This window comes from Lupinus angustifolius, chromosome LG08 (assembly GCF_001865875.1).
Source record: "Lupinus angustifolius cultivar Tanjil chromosome LG08, LupAngTanjil_v1.0, whole genome shotgun sequence".
Lineage (NCBI taxonomy): Eukaryota > Viridiplantae > Streptophyta > Magnoliopsida > Fabales > Fabaceae > Lupinus > Lupinus angustifolius.
The window spans coordinates 24236392-24248100 of NC_032016.1; the positions used below are offsets into that span (position 1 = coordinate 24236392).

Sequence of the window (11709 nt, forward strand, 5' to 3'; positions counted from 1 at the left end):
AGCACGGCACTATTGGAAGGTAATAAGACGCATGACAGTGTGGCAGGTGTCGGATACAGAGACATCTTCGGATGGGGTTGGCGGCGTAAAATGACCACACATGTGCCCTTCCACCATTGGTCGGAACGAGAAAACCCTGCTTTGTTCATGGGGATATTCCAAAAGGAGGATACAGATCATAAAAAGACTCTATCTCTATGTATTTTCGTATATAAAATAGAATTATATCAAATAATATAAAAATATTACTTTCAGTTTTTATAATTCTTAATTAAATAATATATTTTAATTGATATATGATATAAATTGGGATGACAATAAAAATATGACAACTTAATTAATTCTTGGGTAGAATAAGGATGACCCACCTCCCATCATTTTGATGGACCTACTTGCTTATAGCTTAAAAAAATCTTCTAAAATAATTATCAAGATATTTTAGAGTATTTTTGTAGTATTAAATATTATTGAATCTTAAATATAAATAAATAATTATATAAATCTTTATACTCACATTTAGGGATGTTTAAATCCAGACCGATTCAAAAGTATCAAAAATCGATTTAAAATAGACCACAATCTTAAAAATTGAATGTGTTTGGATTGTATTGGATTTTTTTTAAACTCTGACCAGTCTGTCCAGTTTTCGATTTCACCTCTTGGATCCCGACCAGACAGAAAATGTTTAAGTGTGCTCATATTGTTGTTGTTGTTGCTATTGTTGATCTTGTTTTACTATTGTTATTTTGTTGTTTTATTGCTACTGTTTACTTTTAATATTGTTGGAATTTTTTTATTGTTATTAAACATTATTTTTTGTTGTTTTATGCTTAATATTTAATTATTTTTATGAGTTTTGAGCAATGAGCAATTCCAAATTTTTATAAAATAAACCGATACAAACCAAGTCAAACAACATACAATATTTTGATTGGTTGGATCCAACATCTTAAAATAAATAGATCGGGTCGAATCATATGTTAATTATATGTTTGGGTCAGATGATTTTTTTTTCTTAAAAGCAATCTAAATGAACCGCAAACACTCCGCACCCCATATATATTACAATATCTAATTATTATGAAACATAACATAGGAAGTATATAATAAGAAGTCCCCGTCTTGAAACTCAAGAACAAGGACAAGTTAATTTTTGTTGTTCACCTGCGTCGAAGAATACAAGAATTTCACTATCTGACTAACAAAATGCTACATAGGATTAGCAGATATTTATTCCCATTTCACTGTCCACCCTTCTGACGAGTAATTTGTCTCCAAGCGTGTGTTGTTGAGTGCTGACACCCATGACTATGAAAGCAATGGTGTTTCTCATGCTTGTTTTTTCAATATAACAATCAGATTACTTCATATGCCGGTCATATTATTTTATATTTTAATAGTAGTTTATTGATATAAAAGCTTTATGATAAAAAAAACATTACAGGGAGAGTTGATTCATGATGTGAACTTTGTTTACTAAGCAAAATGCTATCAACTGCTATGTCAGAAGAGGAATTGAATATAGAAAACTTTATTAAAAAATTATCTTATAATGTATTTTAAAATTCGAGAATTGTAAAGTTTAAATTAAAGGAATTATATACTTTTTTTTGTTTACCTGTGGACAAAACCCCTACATTGCTTCAATAAATATAAAGATAACTACCAACAAGACATTGGTCTAATGGTATAAGACTCTATTGAATCTTCAAGGTCGATAGTTCAATTCTAGAGAGTGACACTTGTTGTGAGGAGCATTCACAAACTCTAAAACAGATTAGTTAGTTACTTACTCAAAAGATAAAGAGGTACCATTAGTAGTACCAAAAAAACTAACCTAAAGATAGCTAATAAAATAAGATCCTGAAACAATAATTTACTACATTTCTCAAGAGGAATGACTAGGATCCTGAGACCCAAGCCCACGAAATTAGCCCAACAATTTTGGACACCCTCTTCATGATATTTGACAATGTTTTATATTTATTTTTTAATTTTTATTTCATTACATAAAAATATCATAATAATTTAATAAAAGTGAACATTCTATTATAATCATAATGGTTCATGTTAACTTTTAAAATATTATTCATCACTTTTGATTTAACTTTGTATTTATATATTAATTTTATATCTATATTATGTTATGTCCCTTAAAATTTGTCATCAAAGTGTGAAAGTGTCTTACATTGTATATATACTTCCTTGAATTAAAGCTTTTTGGTGGTAGCCCTAACTAACAGCTCTTAGATTCCAAAAAAAAATATAGTTAGGGATGAGACCCTTAATAGTTGGCTACTCACATAGATTTTGATTAGTGAAAATTGAAAGTTATTATTTAATTATGGACTAAGCATAATTCAAAAGGATTTCAATGACCTGAGTTATGTGAGAAAATATTAATTACATGCAAATTTGGTAGCCTAAGTCCAAGTGAAAGGGGAGAAGAATAACCAAAGATAAGCAATAAGAAAGCATTGTAAAGGCTTGTATATCCTTAGTGCTAAAAAAGGCTTAGTTTATAAATCCTTAGTGCCAAAAAAGGCTTATATTCTAAGTCAAATCTTTATTGAGCTCATTTAATATAAAGATTGTATTGTTCGTGGTTGAGCACTACATCAAACAAATAGAATTTGTTGCCATATTTTAAATTCCTAGTGTGGGACAAATGAGTGGTGGTTGATAGTCCAACTGATGCAAGGAATCATTTAAAAGTAAACAAATCCCTTCAACCTCAGTGGCCAAAGTTTCATGATTCTAACAACCCCACCCACACAAAATACCTTAGCAAGTGGTTAATAGAGCAAGTGATTATTTGTTAAATTTAGAACTATTCCGATTCTGAACGACATTTTAGAAATACGTGTGTTACTTTCAGAAATCAAACATTATATTTAACCTTTGATACCTAGAAATCTAGTGAGACTTAACATAACTACACCAACACCATGTTCTTTTTTACCAAGGAATTAACATAAATAGACATAGATGCATAGATTACTTAGTCAAAGGAATGACACATTTTAAGTGAAACCACATATATATTCATGAGGGAGTTGGATGATGTATGGAACAAGTTTTTTGCCAATGTTAAGATTATAATCTTTAAGCTCAAACTGCATAAATACAAAACAACTTTGTGAACCTTCTTCATCTCAGTTTAGTGTTATTGGGAAATGGATGACAATATACAAAAAAAGAAAGTCATGAAAAGCATAATTCAATAGAAGAATAACACTTATGATCTTTGCTGAGTCACTAGTTCTAATAAACTATGCCCCAAAGTACTGAATAAGTTCTTCATCACCCAAAAAATCATCATCTATATGGAATGGACTGTTGAGTCCTCCAAATTGTGCAGAAATTCTACCAATTGGTGATCCAAAGAAAAGTGGATCTATAGGTCTATCTAGCTCATTCTGAAATGCAACTTTTCCATAATATTGCATGCCTCCTCCAGGAATTTCACCTGCTTTTATATGTGCAGCAGGAATATTGACTGCATCACACTCAGGCCTAATTGCTTCATGACTAGGCTCATCAAATCCTGCCACAGAATTGTAAGGATTATAAGAAATCACGCGATGCATTCCGGGAGTTTCCACCACAGGACAGTGCAATTGTCTTCCACTTATGTACATGTCTTGTGAGGAAATTAAGTTGTTTGAATGCATAAAAGAGTAATGATCAATTTCTTGTGCTGGTAATTGAGCTGCCACCTCAGGTTCTTTATCAAGTGGTCTAAAAGTAGAGTCCGTCGCATTGCCCTGTCCATTTACATGAATAATCTGGAGACCATCTATGTTTGCTTCCATCTGATTCATGTCAGGCACAACACTTCTTGTTTCAGCATGTAAAATTTTATTGAGAGATGGTGCAGGTAGTTTTTCAGTAGCATTTGACCACAAACGGGGTCTTTTCTTCCGGCATTGCTTCTGAGGTTGATCTTTATCTTGAACAAAATTGATGTTTAAATTATGTGATGGTTCAGTATCAATCAACTTATTTTTCATATTTCCTATAGAAGAATCAGAACCAACACCATCATCAACACCATTAACATCATAGTTGCTATCATTATGAACAACAGCTTGTTTATTTTCAACAGGAACACCAGGTAGTAATTCGGTTATTCCGGAGGTACCGTTATCAAAGCTCGGCTGCCTGATCAGACCTTCTTCTCTGCTTAATGCCCCCAACCAAATTGCACTTTCTTTTGCTGTCATTTTGTCTTGCAAGCACTTCGACTGGCGCACATACCTCCTAATTTTTGCAATATCAGGTGAAATGTGCTTTATAACAGCAGTTAGTACACCAACTTTCCACACTTTCTTCAAATCATGTGGCTTCTTATAAGGAGGAGCCTGACCATAAGGTAAACTCAATTGCACCCACCAATCTTCGGTCCCAGTCGGCCACCAAGGAGGGTGGATACCCTTTTCCAATGGATACTTCCTCTGAGGAGGATTACAATGTTGCATCAGAGCAGATAAAAGTGACCCAAGTGTAGCATCTTGCAAGTCTTGGAGAATGTTCTGAGAGCTTCCTTTGTGGTTATTATCAGCCTCAGTAATAGCAAGACAATCTGCTTCATACTTGGTTATAGCTACAAGGCCACTCTTATCAAATTTTACCTTCTCTTTCCACCAAGCTCTAAGATTATCAGAAGAACCACTAACAGGTTTTCCCTTCTCAGGAATTATTCCATACACAAAACCGCGAGCTTTGCAGACTTCCATAAGCTTTAACATATACTTTAGAATACCATCTTGCGCTCTCGACATTTTTTTCCTACGAGCTTGATCAGTGGTCTGTCTTGGCTTTTGATTCTCTGTAGCTTTCTGTGCTGCAGGCTTCTGTTTTTCCTTGAGTCTTTTGAGTTTGATGCGATCCTTAAACATACGCTTCTCCAATTCTTCTGCTTCAATTTCTTCATCACTAACATCCTTATCCGTTACATTTGGACATCTAATGTCATCAACTTCTGTATCTGAACTGCAGTTCAATGCATTAACATTTGTCAGAAAAACATGGGCCATTCAACTAAATAAACTAACTCTCTTAGGTTGTTATGCAGACAACATAGTGAAACATAAATAGCACATATTTTGAACCTAAAAGGTTAAGTTGACTTGGTATCTCTAAAGATATAGAATTGGTCATTTCATATGCCAAAATAGATTATAAGAACATAAAAAGATATAGAATTGGTCATTTCATATTTCCACTTTAACAATATTCAAGTCTCAAAACATCTAAAACACCATTTCCCATGATGTTTCCTTTTAGTGAAAGTATTTTACAGTCACCACTATCCGAAAATCAATTTAATTTTTTAAAAATAAAGTTGTTTCAAATTTCTACAGAAAGAATCTTAACAAACCCAAAAGAGCTAAGTTATCATAAGTTTCCAAAGCAGCATCAATACAGAGAAGATGAAGAAATCATAAACCCAGAAGAAAAAAACCATAAAAATAGTATTTTGAAATAGATGAATGTTATATAACAAGATCGAAGTTATGGGCATAAAAGAAACATACCAAACATCAGCACCAAGTTCTTGGATTTGAGGCATGTTTGCATAAAACTATAAATGATAAGAGAAAGAGAGAAAATTGTATTTAGCAGAAGAAATAGGATTGGTTATTGATTATTGATTTTGTTGTGAGTGCATGTTTTATTATTGAGGATGAAGAAGATGATTCTTTAGGAGAGAAGGGAATCTTTTATTAACATTCACAACTAGTTGCTGATTCTGGATAAAATAGAATCTCCTTTTTTTTTTGTATTATTAATTAATTCAAGTGATGATGATTATAAATTTGATGGGTGCTTTTATTTATGCTGTTGTTGTTAAGTGCCATCACCAATTTATTGTCAACTTCTTACCAAATCTCCTTAGATGAACTTCTTTAAATAGTTAAAAATAATTGAACTTGAGTTTAATTATATTATATATATCCTACAAAATATTTATATAAATAAAAATAAAACAATTGTTTCACACATAATTACACTTATTGGACGGCACGTATGGGTTCAATTTGATGACAATTAAAAAGTTAAAAATCAAGTTGATGATCAATTTGATGACAATTATGTTTTGTTTGCATCTAAGATCAAACAATAAATTTTACCTTCTGTATTAGAAAAAAATAGTTGAAATACAAAAGTTACACCTTCAATTTTGAAAGAGTGAAATGTAAAATAAGTTTCTAAAGATTGGATCTACATAAAATTAGTACACAAAGAAGTTGATCATCAACTAAACCCCTAAAATAATGAAATGATCATCAAGTTAGTCAAATAAATTAATCTTTTATCTTTCATGGAAATAAAAGTTTCATGTGATATATCTTTGGCAAAGTGGTATTATGTATGAACCATACATTCTTCTTGCAAGTTTTATAGACTAAATTTATGCTAATTTGCTTGATCTTGAATACAACAAAATAGTAGTCAACACTTAAATATGTGGATTTTAACTTAAACACAATTAAGAATGTAAGATAGACAAGTGGAATTTCCACAAATTTATGAGACTAATTTTTGTAAGGACTTCTTCAACAAAAATAAGATTTCTTTAGGTATAAATTAAGGGAGGAATCCATTTACTCCACATCCTAGCCATTAATTATAGAGAAATCTAATGATTTGAGTTAATGAGTAGATTTAAACTACTAAATTTCTCTATAATTGATGACCAAAATAAAAAATAAGATTAAAAAATTTACTAAATAGATTCTCATTAATAAATTAATGCTAACAATGTCCAAAGCAATATATCATTTGACATTCACTACCCATATAGTATAACAGTTAACCAAAACAGACAACATGAAAAGCTAAGATAATTATAGCACTGATAAAAATACTTGTAATAAAGAAATTAAATAAATCAAAGTTGCTCATGATTCATGATTCACATAGCAACTTGTTTACATCACTATTATGGTGGGGATTATAATGCATCAAATCTAATGTTTTTTTTTAAGAAAATTCCTGAACCAATGGGCAGAGAGCTTTGAGTGTCTTTTCAAATTATCATTGTAATCAACAAAGTTAATTCCAAAACGCACACTGTAGCCAGAAACCCACTCAAAGTTGTCCAATAGTGACCATGCAAAATACCCTTTTACCTTCACACCATCCCTTCACACCAAAAGCCAGTGATTAATATCAGTTAAAAAATGCAAAGTTTGAAATAATAAATTATAAAATAAGTATAATGAAGGTGCCATTTACTTGATTGCAGCCAAAATATAATATAGATGCCGATAATAGTAATCAATTCTATAAGTATCCATGAGTGCTTCCTCAACAGATAATGTTGGATCATTATACTCCTCCACACCTACAATTTAATTACATTACAACATGTTTAGTTAATTAGATGCTTCCTTTGATTATTAGGAAGAAATTAAAGCAAATATTGTGCACAGAACACATATAATTAACTAATGCTAGATTATCTTAAACTTTATTTGTTAAAATCTAGTGTGTATGGAATATTAATAAAAAAACATAAAGTATTACCATTTTCAGTGATGTATATTAAAGGGTTCTTGAACTTTCTCTTTGTGTACAATAATAGCTCCCAAATCCCCTTTGGATAAACATATAGCCAATCTGATGCAGCCTGCATATATAGAAATGAATTTGTTTGTTACTCATCAAAGTGTTAAATAAATAAATCACAAAAACTAAGCATATATGTGTCAATATATATTTAAATGTAGTACACACAAGGGTGCCACATATTTGAGATATAATTTTACAGTTTATAAAAATAAAAAATCACACGTACCCTTTGTCCAATGGGTCTCCCGTTACGCTCAGCTGTCACAAGAAATAAAGATTTTATGACATAGAAATAGTTGCATAATAAGTGAGTTAAATCACTAAATTTTCTCAATTATAGTTATACGTTAAACTTTACTGTATAAAGTGGAGCCTTAACTTCAGATATGAGTGAAAATGTGAAATATATAATAATGTATGGTTGATGTTTAAGAGATGCAATTATGGAAGGTGTCCTTACATGTAAAATTGACATTAGAATCCTTGATAAAGCTTGGTGTGGTATTGTCATTACTTGGGTAAGATGTATTGGAAGCGTAATTAGCAGTGTAGTAATTAAGTCCAATAAAATCAAAGGAACCAATAACAAGATTGGACTGCTCTTTAGTGAAATTCTGTAATTGGCTTCCCAATAAAGATCGCATTGATTTTGGATACTTTCCTTTTGTAAGTGGTTCCATTAAGCTGCAATTAAATTAATTAATCAACACCATACCATACATGCTCCCCCACCAAAAACAACGTGACCAACAATTATTAGAAGATAACTTATTTTTCACAACCAGTAAAAATATGACATGTGTATTGTTTTTGTTAGTATTAGGAAAATGATATATCCTCATACTATATTCTCCTACTAATTATCTTATCCACACAAGAAGATGACATGTGTCACAATAAGATACTTTAATTATTAATGATTTGATTACAAGTGACATGTGTCATTTTGTTGTGGGTAGAAGGATTAATATGAGGATTTAGTAAAAGGATATAACAATGCTCTTAGTTTTAAAAATGTTTTTGTAAAAATAATTAAATAAGATGTATGTCACAATTTTATTGGCTAAAAAAGATAACTTATCTCATTATATCAGGAAATATATTATCCTCTTTTTTTATATATAATAACATAATATTTTTGTCAATAAAAATAAAAAGAAAAAATAAAAATTTTCATCTCCACTTAAAGAATCCTTGTTCCCCATAATTACACATTTTTGGATGGGGATCCTCTCCCAAAATGGGAAGTCCAGAATTGGATGAAGATTGCTCCAAGAGGCAAAGAAAATTCTACTCAGTTTTTAGTATTGAACTCTCCCATACTTAAGAGGACAATATTAGAAGTAGATTGCAACGCAAGACAAAAAAAAATCTTTTAACGGCCTACAAATTATTTTCTCCTGATATTGTAATATCAGACTCTCCAGTATTGGATTTAAATTGCGATATAAGGCAAAAAAAATCTTTTAAAAGCCTAAAAGTTATATTTCTCCTCATATTTTAGTATTGGACTTTCCAGTATTTAAGAGTAGTTCCACCCCACATTATTATAATAGAAGTCCTTACCAACCAAACATGAAATCAAGAGCTCGTTGTACAGCAACATGATCTGCTCTATCCTCTGAGAACGGCAAGAACCAGTTAGAATTTAAGGTGATGCCTATGATACCTTTTTGAGGCCCCTGGTCACATTCAAATTAATGTTTATGACTTTATTTCATAATGAACAACATTTTTTAAAGACAAGATCTTGTACAACTAATAAAACTGAATTTTGTATAAAAAATGGCAGTCGGGTGCACGCAAAAAACATTACCGTTGTGTCGAAACTCAACCCGAACTGAAATTTGTATCTTAAATTAAAAACAAAAATAAAAGTTTAGGAACCTGATACTTAGTCTTATAAATTTTGACAGCAGCTGCATGAGCAAGTAGTTGATAGTGTAAAGAAACATAGTGCCCAGGGTTACCCACACTAAAACTCCAAGGCTCATTAATAGTAATCCAATGTTTAACTCTATCTCCAAATTCCTTGAAACATAGCTCTGCATAGTCTTGAAAATCATTTCTACACGTATAATGAAGATTAATGTGTGTTCAACATTGATAAAATTCATAATTACCAACATTGTAGCTAGCTTGAATGAAAAATATAATTATGTTCCTTCACTTACATAATATGAGGGCTTAAGAAGCCACCATACTCATCTTGCAATGCTTGGGGAAGATCCCAATGGAAAAGGGTAACAAATGGTTGCAGACCTAGATTAATTCCAATAACATATTGTGATTATGAAAATCATGCATGTGTGATAAATATGATACCAATGCAAAGAGAAAAATACATAAATAATGGGTTATGCATAAATGACCATTAGCTATTAGCTCGTCGATGAGGTTGTTGTAATACTCGATTCCTTTTTGGTTTATGCCACCACTTATTTTTCCTTCTGCATATTTATCAAAGTGGTTAATGTAAATGAAAGATTCAACTACGTAAAACTCATAAGTATGCAATTAAATCCAACTTTAGCTTACTTGGTAATATCCTTGGCCAAGAAATGGAAAATCTGTACGCATCTGTATTCATATACTTCATGATTTTCACATCTTCCTATTAAAATGTAAAATCCTTAACATATTATATGCTAAACAAATATAGCTCCACCAAACAACATAGTACTGTGTTATGGAACATCTCTCATAAACACTAAAGTTGTACCCCAAAAAAATGTGTTAGAGTCTTAAAGATATTACAAACTCATTGATCAACCAAAACAACCTATATCCAAAAATTACAAGGATATAAAGTTTACAAGAGTGAAATAGCTCTACAATATTCAATATCCTTATTTGTCTCTTACCTTATAGCGATGATACTGATCAACAGCCACATCTCCCGTGCTTCTATCCACTATTTTTTCTGCATGTCATTACACTCATTACTAAATGAAAAAACGTATGCATCAAATGACTACCGCCATTTTTTTTTGCATTTCGTTAAAATCATATTTATACTGACAGTATATAGATATTATGTTTTTAATTTATATCGATAACCATCATTATACTGTACAGGAAAGTGGCAGGGATAGAATATATACTGATTATTCATTTTTCCTTTCACAACCGATAATTTAAATTTAAACCCATTAATTTTTTTATTTAACCCAAAATACTTGCTGAAGAAAACATGGTATTCTTTTCATAAGATTCTTTATGGAAGAAGAAACATTTGGTCTCCCATAAGCTCCTTTTTTTAATTATTCCGTAAGTTTCTTCACCAAAATTCTAAATAAAGTTCCCTGATGAAGTATTTTTTATACATAATTTATAAAAAGAGAACAGTTAAATTAAGCTTTTGTTTAGGATTTAAAACAAAATCAACGGTATGAAGAAAAATCAAAGAAAAAGAAGAGTAAGAAGTAGGGATACCAGGGTATTTATGAGTTTTTGTATCCCATATACTTGGTCCTTTGCCATCTTCATATGCAGCACCTTCATACTACATCATCAATTAAAATATATATAGTACATATTAAATCTCTCCAGCTTCTAAGTTTTTATTTCTTTCTCTAATTGGTGTATGACTTTTTTATAACATATCAGATGATGTTGTTTTTGAACCATAGAAGATAAAACTACGCTTGTGTACAACAAATGGATTATACCCATATATTCCTTTATGATATATTTTCAATATAACTAAATAAAAATAGCATAATTAGGTTCTAGGAAGATCTTATAAAAATGTGAATTAGAAGAAATCTCTTTAATTTATTCATACGTACTCTTATATATTTATTTATATATATATATATATATATACACCCCACCTGGTAGGAGGAGGAGGCAGTTCCAAAAATGAAATCCTCTGGAAAACTGCTCCGATTTAAAGAAGCAACATCAACAAGAACAGGCATAACAGTTTCAATGAGTGCAATGGATGAGGTAATAACAAGAGTAAAGACCCAAAGGAGGATAATATTAAATGGCATACCCATATATAAAAAAATGTATTTTTTGCTTGTTACTATAGTGAAAGTGGATTTGGGACTTAATTATTTACATAAATCAAGATCATGGCGATAGATGACTTTTGGATATGAAAATAGATGACGAGGTTAT

General features: G+C 30.9%; 2 protein-coding genes across 3 annotated transcripts; both read right to left on the minus strand.

The window, feature by feature from the left end:
- On the minus strand, positions 3078–5735 carry LOC109355426 (ETHYLENE INSENSITIVE 3-like 3 protein). 2 transcript variants are annotated; one of them, XM_019598583.1, is made up of 2 exons: positions 5541–5735; positions 3078–4990 (listed from the first exon to the last, which is right to left on the minus strand). In XM_019598583.1, exons 1-2 carry the CDS (start codon positions 5581–5583, stop codon positions 3273–3275), a joined length of 1761 nt encoding a protein of 586 aa, XP_019454128.1. In that variant the 5' UTR covers positions 5584–5735; the 3' UTR covers positions 3078–3272. The 2 variants fall into 2 exon arrangements, with proteins under 2 accessions (XP_019454128.1, XP_019454129.1); XM_019598584.1 differs by having other exon boundaries at positions 3078–4995.
- On the minus strand, positions 4700–11585 carry LOC109355432 (beta-glucosidase 12-like). The gene is made up of 14 exons (XM_019598590.1): positions 11418–11585; positions 11017–11086; positions 10446–10504; positions 10120–10195; positions 9954–10031; positions 9756–9843; positions 9469–9649; positions 9148–9263; positions 8042–8265; positions 7808–7839; positions 7537–7639; positions 7246–7354; positions 6982–7152; positions 4700–4736 (listed from the first exon to the last, which is right to left on the minus strand). Exons 1-14 carry the CDS (start codon positions 11583–11585, stop codon positions 4700–4702), a joined length of 1512 nt encoding a protein of 503 aa, XP_019454135.1.

Bases quoted from the DNA above. Each gene is read 5' to 3' on its own strand.
- LOC109355426 (XM_019598583.1), bottom strand. From the start codon at position 5,583: ATGCAAACATGCCTCAAATCCAAGAACTTGGTGCTGATGTTTG. The intron at 4,991-5,540 runs GTATGTTTCTTT...ACTGCAGTTCAG, and splicing joins GAACTTGGTGCTGATGTTTG to ATACAGAAGTTGATGACATT.
- LOC109355432 (XM_019598590.1), bottom strand. From the start codon at position 11,585: ATGGGTATGCCATTTAATATTATCCTCCTTTGGGTCTTTACTCTTGTT. The intron at 9,264-9,468 runs GTTCCTAAACTT...GAATGTGACCAG, and splicing joins TTTATAAGACTAAGTATCAG to GGGCCTCAAAAAGGTATCAT. The intron at 7,355-7,536 runs GTAATACTTTAT...ATTAAATTGTAG, and splicing joins AATATACATCACTGAAAATG to GTGTGGAGGAGTATAATGAT.